Genomic DNA, 22,887 nt, shown 5'->3' on the forward strand with positions numbered 1-22,887 from the left:
CCCAAGAGTAAAATAATGTGTCATCAACAGTCAACTCATTCCTATGCCCATTTAGCAGATTAATAGTAGTAGGTTCTCCTCCAGGGCCTATGACCTATCTAGTCTCAGGTTGGTGACTCTAGTGGCATGCCATGAGTTCTGTTATGTAAAGTAGGCTCAAAAGCCATTCATGATGTTTGCTACTCCCTTCACAAGATTGTGCCTGTAAGTCTACCCTGCCAGGCTGGTTACTGATAGCTCGTATGTCAGACGAGGAAGCCTGATGATGGCTTTTCTCTTCTGGCAGCATACATTGCACCTCTCAGCATCAGGAAAGTTAGCCAGTAGGAATGAACTTCCAGGGCAGTGTCAGCATAATCTTCTCTTGTTCTATGACTTGAGTATAGGCCGTCTTTAGCAATAGAGTCTCACCATCAAGTTTCAGAGATAACCTGCTGTTCCGTGTTTGCTTCTCCTCCATAGGATGGCCAGGCCCATTGTGTACCAGGTTGAGCTGGAGGGAGTGTATTAGTCAGGGCTTTACTGCTGTGAACAGACACCATGACCAAGCAACTCTTATAAAGACAACATTTAGTTAGGGCTGGCTTACAGGTTCAGAGGTTCAGTCCATTATCATCAAGGTGGGAATGTGGTAGCATCCAGGCAGGCCTGGTGCAGGAGATGCTCAGAGTTTCTACATCTTCATCTGGAGGCTGCTGGCAGAGTACTGGCTTCCAGGCAGCTAGGATGAGGGTCTTAAAGCCCACACTCACAGTGACACACCTACTCCAACAAGGCCATACCCACTCCTACATGGCCACACCTTCTAATAGTGCTACTCCCTGGGCCAAGCATTTCCAAATCATCACAGGGAGGGAAGCCCAGCCAGGAGAGATGAGGCAGTGAGTCTGAGGGTATAGAATATATGCACTTGGAACAGCTTTCAGAGAACTGACTCAGTTTAATTGGGAGAAAAGGAATATTTATGCCCCTGGGGAGTGGGCAGTGTCTCTGCGGCAAGGTTTGTGTGGCTGTGTACAGCTGGCCAGGACAGGGATGTAGGAAGATGCTTTATCTGCGTACTCAGGGGCTTTAGCATGGGGGAGGGGGACCTCAGAAGGTCAAACAAGGAATGAAGCCTGACAACTGTTAGAGTAATCAGTTCTTACTGGAGTTCATGGTAGGGTAGCCAGGTTGGCAGGCCAGGAGGGAGCCAGCCAGCTCCTGTGATCTTTATCTGGGGTATCAGGATCGAAGCTCTCCTCCATTCCTCTATAACCCTGGGCCGTTGTAGTCTCATAGTAACCAAAATGAATAGCAATAGTTCTGCAAGTTTGAAAGCTGTGAGATCCCACAGACCAACAGCTCCACAGATAGAAATCCACTCTGGGTGTGGGCTAAATTCGATTGCCTGTGATGAGAAAACACTGCTATAAGGTAATTTCATTTAAATCTTTTGATATAAGTGTGTGTGTGTGTGCATATATTTTAGGAAGCGTCTAGAGTTTTTGTTTCTATACAATTCTCTTGAAAGTCTTTAGTGTTGCTTATCCCTTATCTACTTTGATTTCCCACCCTGTATCCTCTCAATTCTTCCTGCTCCATTATTCCCTATCGCCTCTTCCCACAACCTGGGCTTCATCTTCCTTCTCTTGAAAGTGCTCCCCGTGACATTGCATACAACAAGGGTCTCCCTATGTATCCCTGGCTAGTCTGGAAACATACTAAGCAGAAAAGTCTGGTCCAGCACTCACAGCTCTGACAACAATTTGTATCTCCTGTGTGAGTCCTGGTGATTAGTATCATGCCAGTGAATTTCATGTTTCTAAGATTCTTAATGATGAGTATTTCTTATAGACAATAAGTGGTTAGATCTTGTTTTTAATGCAATAATGCCTTTTTCAATTGGAGAGTTAATCACTTTTCAAGTCATTAATAAGAGGGGATTGCTGGTTCCTATAAGTTTTGGTTGTTTTTCTAAGTAGCTAAATTGCTTCCTCCTCCTCCTCCTCTTCCTCCTCCTCCTCCTCTTCACCCTCCTCCTCTTCCTCCTCCTCCTCCTCTACCTCTTCCTCTTCCTCTTCCTCTTCCTCCTCCTCCTTTTCTCCAGTCCCCTGTTAGGAGTTCTCTGGTCTCCTGAGTTAGACTTTTGGCTAGTTTTTATGCTTTTGTTTATTGCTCGCAAAACATTTCTTCTTTCCTGTGGTCTTGTTGGTGAGACTCTTTCCCTCCTGCGTGTATACAATTTTCTTTTTATTCTTCTGCAATAATGACTTATGGTCCTGAATTATTTTGGTTTGTACTTGTTATAAAGTGCCTTATTTTTCCATTGTTTTATGTAAAAGATACATTTATTGGATATAACTTTTAATTGGCGGTTACTTATTTCTAGGGCTTGAAATAGATAATTTTATTTTTTTCCCTGATTTTATGGTTTCTTTCAGTAGGCTGATGTCACTTGGATATGTTTACCTTTGCAAGCGAGCCATGTATTCCTATGCAGCTAGTGTGTATGTGGCTGTGGGATGCGCATGTCCCAAGGCACAGTATGTCAGAGGACAACTTTCGGGAGGCACTTTTCACCTTTTGCCATGCAGGTTCTTGGATGGTACCAGACAGGCTTGGTGGGCCAGTCTTTTACCTCCTTAGCCCACTGAGCCATGTCATTTGCTCTTCCCAGGAAGCTTTTAATAGATGTAATTTTGTCGTTTTCCCCTACAGTGTGTTGTACAGCAGTTTCTGTTTGGCTGTGCGTATTTGGAGTTTTCCATTCTTTGTGCTCGAATGCCCATCCCCCACTTCCCACCCTGGATTTGTCATTTCCCCCTACATTTTCATTAAATAAGATTTTCTATATCTCCAGCTTTTATCTCCACTTCTTCTATCCCATGCATTCTTAGGGTTCTCCTCCTCCTCCTCCTCCTTCTCCTCCTCCTCTCTTCCTCTTCTTCCTGTTCCTCCTCCTCTTCCTCTTCCTCATCTTCCTCATCCTTATTCTCCTCATTCTTCTTCCTTTTTCCTCCTCTCTTCCTCTTCTTCCTTTTCCTCCTCCTCTTCCTTGTCCCCATCTTCCTCATTCTCATTCTCATCCTCTCTTAACCATGTCCTAGAGTTTTTGGAAGCTGTGGTTAAGTACTTTTCTGTATTGATATATAGATGTTAAATATAAGAATCAGTTCGGAAGGGGCTGGGGATTTAGCTCAGTGGTAGAGCACTTACCTAGGAAGCGCAAGGCCCTGGGTTCGGTCCCCAGCTCCGAAAAAAAAAAAAAAGAAAAAGAAAAAAAAAAAGAATCAGTTCGGAAGAATGCCAGCGTTCACTATGCAAATGTCAACAAGGCATCTCTAATGGGTGATTTCTTGGACTACCAGGCAGCACACATTAGATTTAAGCTACTTATGAATATTATCCATGCTTCTTCGTTCTGCCTTCTCTTCCCTTCAGTCATTACTTATTTGGTTTTTCAACTATATCTCCCATCACTTCATCTCATAATCAAAACAAAATATTTCCTTACAGCCGTTCCCTGCTCAGGTAAACTTTTGTGGTTCTTTGTTGTCGTCGTTGTTGCTGTTGTTGTCGTTGTACTATGACACTCTACCAGGAACTGAATATGTCCAATCCCCAGGCAATTATTTTTCTAATGACTCATAATAGAACCATGGAATAAACTGGAACTGAAAGGTAAGTAAGCCACTCACAAAGGTTTGAGCTGTTTTATGACATATGTAACCTGATACAATTCACCTAATTTCTTAGATATTAGGATTTTGATCAATAAAGGACAACATAATCCATATCATATTATATAGTACGAAAAGTCTAATGAAATATGATGGGGTAATAAAACTATTAGTTATCAAGCTATATAATAACCCAGTTTCTGTATTGGTCAGGATAGTCCTAAGTCAGGTATCAACTTCTACCCTTTTAGCATTTGATCATAAACTACCATTGCTCAAATGTATTTTGTAGCTCTGCCTTAGTAATAACTTTCTCACAAACAAGGTCCTTTTTGATTATGTACATAATAGATACATACAAATATGTTTAATTATTTATTATTAATTATTTATTAAATAGAAATATTTATTAAGTACCTAAAATGAGAAATGACTCTAATATAAAATTAAAGCTTTGGATGACTGAAAGGTAGAAGTAGGTGTAATGTCACTATTTCTTAAAGAGATTCTTATCTACTTGGTTCAGATGCTAGAGGATCCCTCTAGGGTTTTATTTGTTGTCTGGCATTTATAAAATAGCTTTCTGTGTTATTTTGGAAAGTGTGTATTGTTTCCTATCTTGATGCTTACTTGTGTCTGTAATTCTATTATTGCATGAGAAATTCCACATACTTGAATTTTCTTGATATTTCTTGGTCTATAAAAATGCTTCAATCACTTATGTATGTAAGGTGTGCTATGAATTTGCTCATCCCTAATGAATATCCACATTTGCTATTAGAATAGAAATTCTAAGTACTCTTTAATATTATCCCCAGCATAATGGGGATGCATAGAGTGCCAAAAGTCAATAATTTATATTTTTTGAAAATTCCTATATATATGTTTTCTGAGCAAAAATTAATAAATGTAAAGAAAGCTCCATTATACACTTTCTTCATTTTAACTTTTTTTTGGTGAAAAAACACCAATAAATGGCCTTTGGGGTGTGTGTGTGTGTGTGTGTGTGTGTGTGTGTGTGTGTGTGTGTGTAGTATGTATATGTGCATGTGTATATGTGCATACACACATGTGAACGTGCACATGCATATGTGCATGTGTGTGTGTTGTTTCCATCAATTTACTATCCATAGGCTGAAATTTACATAATCAACATTGACCATTTGTGAGTAGAAAGAAAAGTTTATGAAACACAGTGAATAATTCACGTTTTAGAATTTTCCATTAAAATCACATCTTAAATGAAAAATAAGGTTATGGATAAATTTTGTAAAGAACCTAAACTCCTGAATCTTTCACCTCTTTTTTCTAGTTTAGGTACAGAAATGACTAGTCATGGTTATAGCTGGCTGATTCATTCATTAGGACTCTGCAACTGTAGCAACTTTGCTAGGGTGATGGAAGTCGTTCCGCCATCTTTGTGACCTCCATGACGCCTTTTCCCTCTGTCTAATTTTCCATTCACTTGTAAATAAAGTAGCCTCTGTCAACAAAGTATCTTTCCAAGACATATATTTGAGACTGATGTGCTGTTTAATTCTTGTTCCATGAAGTCTATGTTTAATATATAGTCTAGAGAAAGTATGGTGGTATATACGCTTCTAATCCCAGCAATGTGGGAATGAGGTAGAAGATATCTCAGGCTACAGTGAGGCAGCCTTTCTCAAGCCAAAATGAAACAGAAAGAAACACATACAGTGTTCCGCAGGCACAAATAGGTTTTGAGCTGTAGGGGGTTCCTTTGGTGGAGGGGTGGGGTGCAGTGGGTGGGCATGGGACAGTCAGCGACAGATGATGTAGTACAGCGTTCTGGGGAAGTGCACAGAGGACAGCAATATGACTGGAGCAAAGGTACTGAACTGCAGGGTGAGGACTGGGATGGTAAAGCTGTGCGACGTCCTGACTGAACGCGACACGCCAAAATACTCTACCTTAATTCTAAGAATATATTCCCAAAGGTTACGTTAGAAATATCTATATTGCTGTGCCTGGTTCCCATTTCCTCTCACTGGTTCTACTGCTGGCCTGTGAACAAGGTCCCTGTAGCTGCTTAATAAAAAACTTCTGGATGTTTTCAGAGGGGGAGGAGTTAATGACTGGATGTCAATTTTATAAAAATGCATGCAGAGTAAATCCTTTGTCAAGTATAAGAAGCCGACCCAAGTAACATCAACATATTTAGTCAAATTCATCACCATTTTATGTAATATTCGGTTTGTGCACAGACTTCACTGATTGTCCCTTAAATATGCTTCGCCACATGTGTGTCTACTAGGACCCAATCAGAAGCATGGACTGCAGCTGTTCTGTCCAGCAAGCCTGACATACCGATTGGATTAGCTGTGCCACAGACACCCTATACACACACTTGACTACTGCTTCCTCCTGGAAGCAATTATTCATCTTTGAATATTTCGTTTTGTTTTCCCTGATACCGTGTCTATAAAAAAGACAGGATATGTGGAGAAACAGTTCAGATGACATTAGGTCATTGGTAGTTCCATTATTTAGTTGAGAGGCAGAAAGCGTGACTTTATGTTTAATATTAGAAACATATTTTCCCCCTTTGGGCTCTAAGATATGTCCTATAAAGCAGTTGTTTTTTCTAAGTAGCTTAAAGATGTAATAAGTCCAGGAAATCTGCCAGAAATTCAGGTCTTCATGAACTTATAATGTAATGTACTCATCAGTCCTTAGGTTTCACACCTCTCTGTGCCACCTCAAGTTATTATTTTTGCATCTGATTTTCTGAGAATTATATTTTCCTGATCTGTGTGTTATTGCATATTCCCTTACGTATTGATAGAGCACTGTTGTGACTAGAACATTGTTTGACTGAGATCCCAAACGTTTATGTGCTAGGTCCTCAGGGTCTGAGTGATGGCAAAATCACTGAGATAGGAAATGGCTTAGGAGCCAATTAGAACATGGGTATCACCCAAGCATGGCTTAACGTTGTCCACTGGAGTTGTAGCTCTCCTGGGACCAGGGTAGAACTGAAAGAGCGGGTTGTTAGAAAGTCGATCTGCTCTAACATTGTGGACATTTCTGCATGCGGACACGACCCTTTCCCACTTTTCCGCCATACAATTTATTTAATCGAAGCCTTGCCATAGGGTGCAGAGATTTCGGACTTTAGAATTACAAAGCTGTGAGTTAAACTAAGTCTTTCTTTATAAGCTGTGATGGTTTATATATGCTTGGGCCAGTGAGGGGCACTATTAGGAGGTGTGGCATTTTTGGAGTAGGTGTGTCACTGCGGGGGTGGGCTTAAGACCTTAGTCCTAGCTGCTGAAGACGAGCACCTTCTGATGAAGATGTAGAACTCTCAGCTCCTCCTGCACCATGCCTGCCTGGACACTGCCATTCTCCTGCCTTGATGATAATGGACTGACCCTCTGAACCTGTAAGCCAGCCCCAATTAAATGTTGTCCTTTTTTTAAAAATTTGGATATTATTTATTTACATTTCAAATGTTATCCCCTTTCCTGGTTTTTCCCTCCATTTACTCCCTATCCCCTCCCCCTCACCCTATTTCTATGAGGGTTTTCTCCACCCAACCACCCACCCCTTCCCACCTCCCTGCCCTACACTGGGGGGGGGTCAAGCTTTGGCAAGACCAAGGTCTTCTCCTCCCATTGGTGCCCGACAAGACCATCCTCTGTTACATATGCAGCTGGAGCCATGGGTGTGTCCATGTGTAGTCTTTGGATGGTGGTTTAGTCCCTGGGAGCTCTGGCTAGTTGGTATTGTTGTTCTTATGGGGTTGCAAACCCCTTCAACTCCTTATATCGTTTCTCTAACTCCTCCACTGCAGACCCTGTTCTCAGTTCAATGGTTGGCTGTGAGCATCCGCCTCTGTATTTGTCATGCTCTGGCAGAGCCTCTCAGGAGACAGCTATATAAGGCTTCTGTCAGCTAGCACTTCTTGGCATCAGAAATATTGTCTGGGTTTGTATGTTTATAGGCTGGATCCCCAAGTGTGGCAGGCTCTGGATGGCCTTTCCTTCATTCTCTGATCCAAACTTCTTCTCTGTATTTCTTCCTGTGAATATTTTTGTTTCCCCTTCTAAGAAGGAAAGAATCATCTGCACTTTGGTCATCCTTCTTCTTGAGCTTCATGTGGTCTGTGGATTGTATCTTGGGTATTCTGAGCTTTTGGGCTAATATCCACTTAACAGGGAGTGCATACCATGTGTGGTTTTTGTGATTGAGTTACCTAACTCAGGATTATATTTTCTAGTTCCATCCATTTGCCTATGAATTTCATGAAGTCATTGTTTTTGATAGCTAAGTAATATTCCATTGTGTAGATGTACCACATTTTCTGTATCCATTCCTCTGTCGAAGGGCATCTGGGTTCTTTCCAGCTTCTGGCTATTATAAACAAGGCTGCTATGAACATAGTGGAGCATATGTCCTTGTTATATGTTGGAGCATTTTTTTGGATATATACCCAGGAGTAATGTAGCTGGGTCCTATGTCCAATTTTTGAGTAACCTCCAGACTGACTTCCAGAATTGTACCAGCTTGCAATCCTACCAACAATGGAGGAGTGTTCCTCTTTCTCCACATCCTCGCCAGCATCTGTTGTCCCCTGAGTTTTTTATCTTAGCCATTCAGAATGGAGTGAGGTAGAATCTCAGGATTGTTTTGATTTGCATTTCCCTGATGACTAAGGATGTTGAACATTTCCTTAGGTGCTTCTCAGCCATTTAGTCTTCCTCAGTTGAGAATTCTTTATTTAGCTCTGTACTCCATTTTTAAATAGGGTTATTTGATTGTCTGGAATCTAACTTCTTGAGTTCTTTGTATATATTGGATATAGCCCTTTTTCAGATGTAGGATTGGTAAAGATCTTTTCCAATCTGTTGCTCGCAATTTTGTCCTAATGACTGTGTCCTTTGCCTTACAGAAACTTTGCAATTTTATGAAGTCTTATTTGTTGAATCTTGATCTTAGAGCATAAGCTATTGGTGTTCTATTCAGGAAAATTTCCCCAGTGTCCATGTGTTCAAGGCTCTTCCCCTCTTTTTCCTCTATTAGTTTGAGTGTATCTGGTTTTATGTGGCGGTCCTTGATCCACTTGGACTTGAGCTTTGTACAGGGTGATAAGAATGGGTTGATTTGCATTCTGATAAATGCTGACTGCCAGTTGAACCAGCACCATTTGTTGAAAATGCTATCTTTTTCCCCCCCTGGATGTTTTAGCTTCTTTATCAAATATCAGGTGACCATAGGTGTGTGGGTTCATTTCCGGGTCTTCAATTCCATTCCATTCATCTACTTCCCTGTCTCTGTAACAATATTATACAGTTTTTGTCACTATTGATCTGTAATACAGCTGGAGGTCAGGAATGTTGATTCCCCCAGAAGTTCTTTTATTGTTGAGTATAGTTTTTTTGTTATTCCAAATGAATTTGCAAATTGCTCTTTGAAGAATAGAGTTGGAATTTTGTAGGGGATTGCATTGAATCTGTAGATTGCTTTTGGAAAGATGGCCATTTTTGCAATATTAATCCTGCCAATCCATGAGCATGAGAGATATTTTCCATCTTCTGAGATCTTTAGTTTCTTTCTTCAAAGACTTGAAGTTCTTTACATACAGATCTTTCACTTGCTTGGTTAGAGTCACACAGAGGTATTTTATGTTATTTGGGATTATATTGAAGGATATCATTTCCTTCATTTCATTGTTTGTTCATCCATCCTATCACATATCACTTTTAAAAAGGATATGGAGCCTATAAGGTTAATTCTTGAATCTAAATTATTTTCTAAGGGCTGTTAACATGTGACAGAAAACATATATGCAATAATTAGTCTTTCCTGTCAAAATGGTTGGATTGAGGGGAAATGCCCAGGAAATAAGTAAATCACATCTCTGGGTATAGCTTTGAGGACATTTCTAGAGAAGATTAAGAGAACAAGACCCATCTTGAATGGGAGTGGCACCATCCCAGAGGCTGGGAGCCTGGTTGCGATCCAAGAGGAAAGAGGAAAATGCCAGTTAATGCAAGCAAATGCACTCCCCTTCTCTGCTTCCTGGTTGCTATGAATGAGCTACTCTGGGCTAACACAGCATCCCCACTATGAACACAAATCCCAGAGACTGTGAGCCAAAATAAATATTTCTCCTTACTATGCATATGTCATGTTGTCACAGTGACAAAAAGTCTGATTAGCCAACAAAATTAGTACCAAAAGTGGCGTTATCATTCCGAGTATTCCTGAAAACAATTAAAAAAGATTTATAAGTCGCTTGTGCCAGAAATCTGAAAAGTTTAGCGATACAGGATAGGAAAGCTAGAAATGCCTACAATTTAAGCTTAATGAATAATCATGGTGGGAGCACAGAAGACTAGAATGCTTACATGACTGAAAGTAAACACTGAGCTCTTCAGGTTGCAGAAGGAGATGGGGACTTGTTTGGGAACTTTAACAAAGATCATTTGTGTTAAATTATAGCAAATAACTTACCTATATTTTGTTCTTGCCTTGAGACTTTCCAAGATGCTGCTGATCTTGGATTGAATAAACAATGAGAAAGCAGTCAGCACAAGCAGAGCGTCCCTGCTCTGTCTGCTCTTTGGCTTCCAGGACGACAACTGCTCTGCTTTGCCCCACTCTGCCAATATGTATTGAAACCTCTTGAAGAAAGAGGCAAATAAAACTGCCCTAACCCCACTCATTACTTTACAAAATGCTGTGATTTCACAGTGATGGAAAAAACTAACCTGTTTAGGTTTTTTTATACTTTTATTTTACTTTCCCTTTTATTTGAAGTAGATTCTCCTTCCATACAATTTATCCTGATAACAGTCTCCCCTCTCTTGACTCAGTTTCTCCACCCCTCACCATTTTCCCTTCCATCCAGATCCACTCCTTTTCTGTCTGTCATCATCAAAGAATGGACTTCCAAGAGACAACAAAATATAACAAAATAAAATATGATAAGTTAAAACAGAAAACATTATATTAAAGTTAGATAAGGTAACTCAATAGAAGGAAAAAAACCCAAGAGAGGGTACATGAATCAGAAACCCATTTGTCTACACTTAGGGTTCCCATAAAAATATTAAAGTGAAAGCCATAATATGTATGCAGAGGACCTGGTACTGATCCCTGTCTGCCCTTTGCTTGCTCCTTCAGTCTCTGTGAGTTCACATGAGTTTTTCTTAGTCGATCTAGAGGGGCTTGTTCTGGTGTCTTCCATGACTCTTATACTCTTTCTGTCTCCTCTTCTGCAGGGTTCCCTATCTTCTGCGGGGAGATGATTTGATGTAGTACACACCCCATTTAGAGATGAGTATTGCAAAGTGCTTCTACCTCTCTGAGTGAGGTCTGACTGTAGGTCTCTGTCTTTGTTCCCATCTGTTTCAAAAGGAAGCTTCTCTGATGATGGTTAAGTAAGCTACTGATCTATGAGTTATTTTATCACTGTATATTTTTAGGACCAATAGTGTTTAGTTTTATTGTAGGTCTCTGGTTCTTGGTCACCCATGCAGTGTTAGGTATGGATTACATCTCGTGGAGTAGGCCTCAAATCACATCAGTTATGGACTGGTTACTCACGGCAGCTTTGTGTCATATCATCCTAGTATATTGTGCAGTTAGTACCCAGATGTGGATAAATGTTTGTGGCTAACTTGGTTGTACTTATGTATGTATATGTGTGTGTGTGTGTGTGTGTGTGTGTGTGTGTGTGTGTACATATATGTATGTAACAATAATTAATGAAAAAAGGAGGCCATGAATTTGAAAGCAAGCAAGGAAGGGTATGAGAAAATCTAGGAGGAGGGAAGATGAGGGGAAAATTATGTAATTATATTATAATCTCAAAAAATAAAATTTGAGGAGTGGTATTTTATTATTTTTATTATTTTAAACTTTATACATACACTATAGAATTGCCATATGCAAGAATAATATATATGCATAATTGATATATAAAAGCTTAATGTGTCAACGTTAATGAAAGTACATACTTAAATATGTATAATTCGCTTGGAAAAAATTATAATGCTTAAAATATTTCAGTTAAAATTCATAATTCATAGCATAACTCATATAAATATTTATATTATTTGAAGCTATTGAAGACAGTGAATTAATTTTGTTACTGAGAATTTACAAATTTATACAGAATTTTAATGTAGAGATCACTTGTTTCGTAGTCTTTAGATATATATGGATACATATGGACACACACATATACATATACATATATGCATATATATATGCTTATATTTGGTTCTTAGTGTGATAAAAAGTTTCTTCTAACAATTTATAAACTTCTGAATTTCTTATCCTTTTATAGTGGGTGTGTGTGTACCTTCTGACTTTTGTAAACATTTATAGAGATTATATGAAATAACGGGTTCCAGGAAGAGCTTTCGATACACTTCATTGCATGTGTATCATCCATTGCTTCATCTCCCAAACAGATATATGGGTGAAAAGCTGTGGATAAGATTCTCTTCAGCGTCCTGTCTCAGGCAAACCTGAGGGTCTTAGACAGCCCCATGCTTGGATTGCAGGCGATGACTCGACTCGGGTGTTGCTTCTAACACTGGGGCATGGTTTATCAGAAAACCCAAATCTTCTGGGACTTTGAAGATGCACAGTGAACTTTAGGGAGAACTTGAGTTAAGGTTTGAATCATCCCAAGAAAAATGTGACTAGACTCTCCGTGATCTTTCAGACATGTGTGAGAAGCAGAACAACATCTCATCGCAAATGGGGAAAATAAAATCCTTCCATGGGTTTTGCCAGAGAGATTGGCAGCCAGCTGCCTGATGAAATTCTTAGGAAAACTGAGACTGTAGCTAGCAAATGGACAGCAGAGATAAGAAAATTCCAGATCCTGGGCCTGTTCATGCTGCCTGGTAGATTCTTGCTGCTTCTGGTAGGAAAAAAAAAATGTGACGAGAGAGAGATAAACTAGAGGCAGGAGTCAAATGTGTCCATTTTGAAGGTTGTGACACGCTTAGCCTCTCATACAGCAAGCAACACCAAAAATGGTACCCGAGTGAAAACTGTGGCTCAGAGAGTCAATAGGGTCACCATTTAAAGCTTTCGTTAGGACTACAGACGCATCAGAAGCAAAGCCCCAGACTACTGTTCGTGGAGAGGAAAGACAGTCTGAAGGGATGAAGGGATACCCAGCTCTTCCTAATCAAATAATACTAGATTCCTGGAGAGTTGAGCATTTCCCACTTCCTGTCCTGGAAATTTGAGACACTCAAGAGTCTCACTTTTTCCAAAGGAAGCAATTGTCAAGAAAACCCACAGAAATCTCACAAAGGCAAGAAACCTCTGCTTCAACTATAAGGACCAACGAGACCTGCAGATAAGGATATCTCAGGCTTCTTATGTTCACCAGCAGGAAACAGGATGAGAAACCAAATGGCAGAGCCCTGATCCATCCGTAAACCAAACCAATACAACAACAACAAAAAGTAGAAATAATATCCGGGAAATGCTCATTAACACATGCAGTTAATATGTATAGAGAGGTGTAAAAAAACAGTGGATTAAAGAAACTAAAATTCAAACCGTGGAACCTGGAGTTTATTGGGCAAATACGCAGAGCTGTGGGGACCCATTTCCAGTCTTGAGACATCATCAAAGAGAATGCAAGATCTGCTGGATTTCACAGCCTCATGAACCTGTGATCCCAGCCAACAGCTCACCCCTGCGTCTAGCACTCCCTCTCCCTCATAATGTATGCCTACGTGAGTTACTATTAATATATATATATGTATATATATAAATATTAATAGACTTATTGTTCTAGTGTAATTATTTCTCCTTTTACTTTGGAAATGGGTACATGACTAAAATACTGTAGTATATCTTGTGTTCTATGAATTTAGCCACATGTCCGTGTTGAAAACCATATAACACTATATTAGGGAGAGTACAAGATGTGAAAAGGAGACAGGAAATGAGGCAGGGAGGAGAGAATATGCACATGGAGATGATTGGATTGAGATTGGGATGTGGCTTGGCTAGTAAGAACTAGAAATACGCATGGGAATCCGTGTTAGCATCATCAACTCTTTGTTCTTTGGCGATGCCATCTCTTGCTGTCTGTATCTTCCTGGGCAGCAATTATGTGAGTAAGGAAAGTTGGCTTTCATGAAAATGCAGCCGCCCTAGTTAGAATTCCATGATTTTTATTTGTCTTGGGGAATCATAATTTTGGGGGGTTGGCAAGTTCTGGTTTTAGAGAGTCCAGTTGTTCCAAAGATACTTCAAGTGTATGCTGAGTAAGTTTTATACATTTTTCTTTCATCTTTCTCTTCTTCCATGCAGGATTTGAAATTTGAAAGAGAAGGACTCAGCCAGAACATTCCCATGTCATGTTTAAAGAAGGAAAAAGCATTCAAGAAGTACGTTCCTTAATGTCAAGAATTTGAGCACTGTAGTGTGTGTGTGTGTGTGTGTGTGTGTGTGTGTGTGTGTGTGTGTGTGTGGTCTTCCTATGAATTAAGTATGGTTGGATTTGGATTGCAGGTAATAGGCACCCCTAGATTCACTTAACCAGAGTGCCAGGATTTAGGGAACTATGTCCCCATATTATCCTTGGAAGTTCAGTATTCTTCATCTCTGAGAGGTTGGAGGATGTGCCGTCTAGCCTTGCTGGTATAACTGGGAGCTGTGTTTGACTGACCTCTCTGAGAACATTCAGATTCTTGGGCCAGTATAGAAACTTCCAAGGTGCGGGCACAGCAGTCACTTCACACCACCATACCCAGAGCTGACATGTGTCAGGGGTCAGCTTCCACCTGGGATCGTCTCATTTAAAGCATTAGCATTTACCCATCCTGTCTGTCCGTGAACAAGGCTGTCAGCCTACTTCCGCATCAGTTGACTGTCAGTGAGGCAGGAATGACGACACCTGTTGGGTATCCTGGGGGTTGAATGAGGTAAAAAAGTAAAGTATGTCAGACAAAGTTTCTCCGAGCTTGCCGAACACCCAGTGCTACATCATGCTGAGAACATCAGTGGTTCTCAACAAGGATCAATGTCATCCCCAAGGAACATTTGACAGCATCTAGTGACATTTTGATTGTGGAGGCTGGCGTTAGATAGGTTGCCTAAGAGTATTCAATGAGCAGAGGGCAGGATTCATTAAATCGTCCTGCAGTGCAGTGAGCAGCCTCCACTAGGAAGCGTTACCTGGTTACAGAGGTCAATGGTGCTGAGGCTGAGAAGACGGCTGCACATAGGTGCTGCCTCGTTATTGCTACTTCCCCTAGCTTGTGTTCCAAATGCAAATAGGATAAACACTGGAGTGGATCCTGTCTCCCTGTGAAGACCTCGTAGTGTCTGAGATGCTCGCTGTGCATGTAGGATTATATATCATTAAGGTGCCATTTTGATGTTCAACTAGAGACCAGGAGAACATGGAATAGCATCCCTTCCACACCCAGCATTTCTAATGATAGGACTTTGTCTTATGGAAATTGCCAGGGAAGCCTTTAAGACTTTACATGTGAGAGAGCTAATTCCAGGCTAACTTGCAACAGCCAAAATAGGAACTAACCTAAATAGCCAAGAATAAGGGAGCATTTAAATAAGTTGCGGCAGACAGAAATAAACGTTGGACGTACCTAAAACTCAAAAGCAGCAAATAGAAAAATATGCATACCGTGGACAAAGTAGAAAATAGTATTCATAGCATCAGTTCCACTTTGTATTAAAGATGAATGATTTAGCTCATGGAGAAGGCAGTATTTTGCAGAGGTCATATCCAGTCTGTAGGCTGTGGGAAGGGTTTTGATGATGCACAATGGGGCACATACACAACCAGACTTTGGTAACCACGGTGTTGTGTGTAACTTTTCATAGTCTCAACCAGCCTTTAGATAGAAAGTATCTATAGGAGCTGGAAAGATGGCTCAGTTAAAGAGCAAATATGGCTCGTTCAGAGAAGGCTTAGCTTTAGTCCCCATGGCTCAAAATCACATACAACTCAAGCCATATGTCAGTGGTTCTCAACCTTCTCAATGCTGCAACCCTTTAATACAGCTCTTCATGTCATGGGGGCCCCCAACCATAAAGTTATCTTTATTGATACTTCATATCTCAAATTTTGGTACTGTTATGAATTGTTATGAATTGTTTTCCAAGATACCCCCAACAGAATCAAGACCTGTGGATTGAGAACTACTGCTTTAGGTGATCCGATATCCTCTTTAGGGCTCTTGTACTGTCCTCACATGTATATACTCACATATACACACCTGTGTACACATAATTTAAAATAAGTAAATCTTAACAAAAGGTATTTGTTAAAAAATATACAGACCCAACATATACACTGAAGATATATATATAGTTATTTTCCCCCTTGTTACTTCTCTAAACAATCTGGCACAGAAACTATCTGCATAGAATTTGCATTATCTTCAGTGTTGGAAGTCAGGCAGAAATGACTTCATCTGTAAGGGAACCTGGATGTATAAGGTCCTTGAAATACCACACCATTATAGATAAGGCACTTGAGCATTGGGTTTCAGCCTCTGGGAGGAGGGTGTGTCTCAGAACCTACCTTCTAGTGTATATAGATGATGGCTGTACCTTCATTAACATAACGTTAATAATGCTTGATCAGGGAGTGAGACAGGAATGGTAACCTACTTTTTCTCTTGTCTTAGGAACCCTAACTACAGGAGCTCCTTAACCATTTAGTTGGATCTGGCTTATAGCTTCAGAAGTTTAGTCCATTGTTCCCCTGGTGGGCAGCACGGCACAGTGCACACAGACATAGCACTGGGGGAGGAGCTGAAATTTTCCGTCCAGATCCAGAGGCAGCAGGAAGGAGAGCCACTGGGCCTGACTTGGGCTTCAGATGCCCTACAGTCCACCTCCAGTGACGTACTTCCTCCAACAAGGCCATATCTCCCAATAGTATCATTCCTATGCGTCCATGGGGGCCATTTTCAATGCAGACAGAATCTCATGCCTGCTGCTGGCCTCTGACCGTGACCACAATTGCTTTATAGGAACTCAAGTCAACAATGTCTCTGGGTACCTGCTCCCTTGTACTCACTCTTTTTTCTTTTTAATTTTTAAAAAATTAATTGGTTATTTTATTTCCTTTCATTTCAAATGTCCCCTTCCTGGTCTCCCCCTCCCCCCAAATCCTTACCTCATCTCCCTTCCCCTTTGCCTCTATGAAGGTACTCTACTCACTCACTTCTGCCTCACTGCTCTAGCATCCTCCTACTTTGGGGCAATAAGCCTCCACAGGACCAAGGGCCTCCCGTCCCACTGATGCCAGATAAGGCTATCCTCCGCTACATATATAGCTGGAGCCATGGGTCCCTCCATGTGTACTCTTTGGTTGGTGGTTTAGTCTCTGGGAACTCTGGGGAGTACGGTTAGTTGAGATTGTTCTTCCTACGGGGTTGCAATCCCCTTCATCAATCCTCCCCCAGATCTTCCATGGGGCTCCCCAGGGCTCAGTCCCGATGGTTGGCTGTGAGTATCTGCATCTGTCTCAGTCAGATGCTGGCAGAGCCTCTCAGAGGACAGCCATACCAGGCTCCTGTCTGCAAGTATGTCTTGGCATCAGCAATAGTATTTGGTGTTTGAATCCTAGGTGAGGTGGTCTCTGGATGGCCTTTCCTTCAGTCTCTGCTTCATGTTTTGTCCCTGCATTCCTTTTAGACATGAATAATTCTGGGTTAAAAATTTTGAGATGGGTTGGTGGCCCCTCACTTGTTTTTAACTTGCAGGAAATGTTTTAGAAGAAGGTAGGCTTGTTACCAAGGACTATGTTTTCTTTTAGTTCTTCCTTCCTTCCTTCCTTCCTTCCTTCCTTCCTTCCTTCTTTCTTTCTTTCTTTCTTTCTTTCTTTCTTTCTTTCTTTCTTTCTGATAATAGTGAATGCAACATCTCAGTGTGCAGATTAAAATTTTAGGACATTTCTGAGCACCTTGTAATTTTTGCCAAGGGAACAAAGAAAGAAACTGAGAGGAGCCATCTTACTGTGGTTAGCATGGGATGTTTGATGTTTACTAATGAAATCTGTTTACCTTCATAACTGTATAATAGGGCCATTAAAGACAATAGATACAGTAGTTTAAAAGTAATAAAATTTACAACAAAGTGTATTTAATTTGAAATTGAATTGCTAGCAAATGGGTGTCCTAATGAACCCCTGTGTCAACGCGGCTCCAACCACATTAAGGGAGATAATTTGTATCATAGAAACTGAATCAGCAGTGAGACCCCAAAAGGCTATTCCTCTGGTGGGGGTACAGTCATTGTCACAGATGGCCCTGCTGTTGGAATTAAGCTTAAGTCAGGAGAAGTGGGAGATACGATTCTTCCAAATTCAAATGCACTTGGGAAAGCAGACAGATGATGTTAGGGTTTGAGAAGCAAGCAAACAAAAAAGTCAATAAGGAAGAAGAGTCTTGTATAAAGGGAGTACATACTATTAGGAGGATAAGAGCCCGGGGAGCATTTTAAGGAAAGAAACGAATCTTGATCTCCAGCCCTTGCATTAAAGACAGAAAATGTTCGTGTCATTTCGGCTAAGCATCTATCTTAAATAACTGCTTTTTCTCAAGATTTTATGAACAGTTTGTAGGATCAAAGAAGAATGGGTAGAAAAAATGAAATGACAAGAAATATTTTCAAATATGGTCTTCTATGTCTCCTGTATCTATGCTTTCAACCACTAATGGATGGAAAACGTAGTTAGGTCAGTGATGATGGCTTTCGCCATACTGAGCATGCTTGCTCTGTTGTATGCTAAAGAAACAGGGCAGCACAGCAGCTGTTTACATAATCTTTACATTCATTGAGCAGACTAGTAAACCAGCCAAAGCAGTGGTTCTCAACCTGTGGGTCTCCACCCCTTTGGGGATCAAATGACCTTTTCATAGGGGTTGATGAAGAGTTTCAGAAAGCACAGATGTTCACATTATGGTTCATAGCAACAGCAGAATTATAGTTATGAAATAACAAAAAGAATTTTATGGTTGGGGAGGATCAACCCAACATGAGGAACTACATTAAAGCCTCACGACATGAGGAAGGTTGAGAACCTCTACTCTGGAGATTATTTAAAGGATACAGTAAGAAGCAGGGCTGGAAAGATGGCCCAGGGCGTTAGAAGGCTCGCAGGTCTTGTAGATGACCAGGGTTTGCTTCCCACCACTCATGTGGGGTGACTCACAGTTACCTGTAACTCTGGCTCCAGGGTATCTGATGCTCTCTTCTGACCTCCAAATCAGTAGCCACAGGGCTGTATTTGCAAATGCATATATGCACAAATGCAAAGTTAAAATAAAAATATGAAAAAAATGTAGTGTATGTTCACAGGATATATGTATATATCATGAAGGGACAGGAGCTTCTGTGGATACTGGTATTCATGAAGAGTCCCCAAGCCCATTTCTTTCAGGTAAACTGTATTTGATTTCTTAGTTATTTCTCAAACAATTGACATTTTAACTGTTGGGAGCTCAGTACCTTATATAGCATATATTTTATGGAACTGTACTTCAAAAACATGCTTTAATCACATGTAGCACCTGCAACGTGCTGTTTATTTAATTCCTAGTTAACATAAGAAAAACCATCAGACTATATTGTGGATCTGAAAGTAAGGCTTTTCGTCATGCTCCATTTTCAGTTTTTCTTTCTCCTTTTTACTTCCTTTTCATACCTGCTACAGAGCTCGGAGTCAGCCACGCACTGCAGATGGGAATAGGAAGCACTCATTTCCAGAGGTGACTAAAGAATCCGGAAGAACAGAAGGAATTTGCTGGAAGGTGAGTGCTCTCGACTGGCTTCTCCTGCTGCGAAATGTCAGATGAAGACATCCATTTTGTGGCTGCCCTTACCTGTTCTTTTCCTCCTAAGGGTATCTTGAGAGAAAGCAGGTCTTACTAAATGTTTTTGATACTAATTCCACACACAGGCCAAACACCGTCCTTGGAGGTAGGCTTGCCAACACGCCCATGATGCAGGAGTGAGATTTGATGGATCTTCATTCCCCTTCTCCCACTCTGCCTGGCATGTGCTTGACTGAGGTGGTAAATGCAAGAGAGATTGTGGTATAATTCCTCAGACTGGCATGTCTGCCCCCTAGTCACCATTCGATTATCTTCCAAATTGCTGTGTTTCAGAGAGATAAAGATTCTTTATGGCTTGCTGACTTGAAACAACCACAAGAGCCTTCACAGAGATGGCTAGGCAACCATGCATAGTAATTCTATTGGTAAATGACAAAAATCTTTGTTTGTCTGACATTTCCAAAAAAATTACTACAGAAGATGAATCTAAAACACAAAATGTCACATTTGGCATGCAAAACTATCACAATATATTTCAGTATAAAATTCATAGAGGCGTTTAATTTAGAATGTGTTTAATAACTCCGTCTGCCTGCATCAGTAATCCTGCCTTGAGGTCTAAAAAGATTGTCTTATTTACTCAGATGGTGTTAATTTTCCAAAAATATTTTTGGAAACCAAAATATTAAGGTTAAATCTTTGTTGTTAATTAAGATTTTCTAATTAAACCAAAAATAATTGTTATTCTGATTACTTTTTAAGTATGATTTGAATGGGAAACAAAAGAAATTGAACAACTTTCTTTGTTTACTTAATTCTAGAAGCATATTATCTATAGGGAAATATGCATTATCTCAATAAATTCTTGGCAGGATTAAGAAGTCTCTCTCCTGTCAACTATAGATTAACCTGGTGGTACCTGTATCCTGGGTAGAAGAGTAATGTGTCCTTAAAAATGACATTATTTGTGATTGAAGCATAAAGTACCAATGAATTCTTCAGGGTTGAATTTTTCAGGAACTTGTAAGTCTAGAAATAAAACCTAATAATATCTGAATTCTCAACTTTCTTTCTTTAGTGTTTACTCAATTTAAAACAATAGTTCACTAAAATCATTTGTATAAACTTGTTGGCAATTACTGAACATGGGAATGCCCTTCTCCAGTCAACTACGAATGAGCGATGAAACTTGAATGCTTCATAAAGCGTTCAGTTCTGTCTCGGTTACATGCCATGAACCGAGACTCAGACCTCCATATTTCCCTCTTTCTGGTTGTGGGACTGGCTTTCATTGGAAGCCTGTGGGGTACGCTGACATGCTGAGAACATGCTGGATCAGATGAGGTGGAAGTCTTCCATGTTTCGCGGGTCACTTTTCAATGTGGCGTTATTATCTGTGATTAGTATTGTTTACGACTGCTGCCTTTCTCATGCCATGTGTGAGGCTCACTGCTGGGGTTTCACATTCCCCAATATCTTAGCAGGCCTGCTGTGTGGTTTTCAGACGTGTTGGATTCCAGCTAATTCCATCTTTCTATAATAGATTAATGGTTTCTGATGGCGTAGCTTATTAACATACCGTGCTTAAACACTAGTTAAACTTTCCCTCCCATCACCGGGGAGTTTGCTTTTTGACCTCTTAATTATACATTGTGGGTCCTTGTCTGTTATCATTGCTAATACCTAACAATTACAGGTTGAGTAAAAATAATTGTCTCCCTTTCTTACCCTCTGAAAAGCCCATTGTTGCTAATTGCTTGGTTTTACTCAGTTCCTGTGTAATTCAAGAACTCCTCCTTTTATGTAGGGTGAGCAGTCTCAGTTGCCTAGCCTACAAATACAGATCATATGTATCAGGGGCCTCAAGGACAAGGCTCCCCAAGGCTCCTACCTCCTCAGAGTGTCTCTGCTCAATCAGCTGGGGAGCTGTGTCTCCCAGTGGTGTCAAACTGAGGGACTGAAGACAAGAACATGCCCAGTTCATCATGGTGGCAACTTTTATGACGTGGGGCTCTATTTCCATGAAAGCCTTTCTGTGGTAAGCTGACCTTCTGTGTACACATATTACTTTGCATTTAATTGAATTCTACTGTCATTATCTGCTCACCATACCTCTCTGTACAGAATCAATCCACTGTCATCAACATAAAGGATCTTACTCACATAATCTTCTCTGATCACATTCACTTACTCAACAAGTGTTTAATAAATATCTACTATTGATCTATCTGTCTCTCTTTTTCTCTCTTTTTCTGTCTCTTTCTATCTATTTATCTATTATCTATCTATCATTATCATCATCATCTCTATATCTATCTATCTACCTGTCTATTATCTATCTATCTATCTATCTATCTATCTATCTATCTATCTATCTATCACCTGTCAATCAGTCATCAATCTATCTATCACCATCATCATCCTCTCTATATCTATCTCTATATCTACCTGTCTATCATCTATCTATCTATCTATCTATCTATCTATCTATCTATATCTATCTATCATCATTATCATCATCTATCTTTATCTGGTAGTCTATCTATTATCTCTCTATCTAGTCTTTTTCTATCTATCATCCATCTATCTATCTATCATTTATCTATCACCTATCTCTATATCTATTATCTATCTATCCATCAATCCATTGATTCATCCATCCATTTTTCTATTTATCTATCTATCTATCTATCTATCTATCTATCTATCTATCTATCTATCTATCTATCTATTATTCCAACCCTATAACAGGTAAAGAGATGTTTAGTTCTGTGTTATTTGTTAAGAGTGTAGTATGGATTATTGATCTTTTTGTTTACAGAATTTCTTAGCAAACAACACTAACACATGCACTGTGTGTGGCCCACATATATATGTGTATAGACAGACAGATGTTGGAGGAACTATACAGAGAGCAATAGGTCATACTGGCTGTTTGAATGCCTTCTGGAAAGGAGAGTGCTGGGAGCAAACATGGTGGGCAGAGCTAAAAGTGATTCTGGGGAAAAGGAAGACATTAAGTTTAGAGAGAAACTGTACAATAAGAGTCGTAAAGCCAGAGCGTCTGCAAAGGGCCAATGGCATCTTCCTGGGTAGAGAAAATACAAAGAGAGAAAGGAGAGTTGATGAGTCCTAGAAGTCTAGGTTGTACTGCTGGGCATGGCATGGACTGTTCACAGCAGAACTGCCTTTTACCGATTAATTTGAATTACTATAAACATTATCAGAATTGACACTGATACTGAAGGATAAGGTTCAAGGAGAATATATTTTTCCCTACCTGGAAACAGTTTCCCATTGTGCTTTTTCACTAGTAGATGTGTTAATGTAACCACCCTCTCCTTTTTCTCTGTAACTAAGAAACAACTTCGTATCAAATTGTGACTCTACAATATAACATC

At 40.1% G+C, this 22,887-nt stretch overlaps 1 protein-coding gene across 1 annotated transcript in view; it reads left to right on the forward strand.

Moving 5' to 3' along the window:
• The window catches only part of Ofcc1 (orofacial cleft 1 candidate 1), a 311,719-nt gene that overhangs the window by 90,983 nt on the left and 197,849 nt on the right, over positions 1 to 22,887 (forward strand). Inside the window, 3 exon segments of the mRNA XM_087591945.1 lie at positions 13,983 to 14,059; positions 19,366 to 19,462; positions 21,294 to 21,524. Coding sequence (XP_087448071.1) covers positions 13,983 to 14,059; positions 19,366 to 19,462; positions 21,294 to 21,524 — 405 coding nt within the window.

This window comes from Rattus norvegicus, chromosome 17, assembly GCF_021556685.1.
Source record: "Rattus norvegicus strain SHRSP/BbbUtx chromosome 17, alternate assembly SHRSP_T2T, whole genome shotgun sequence".
NCBI lineage: Eukaryota > Metazoa > Chordata > Mammalia > Rodentia > Muridae > Rattus > Rattus norvegicus.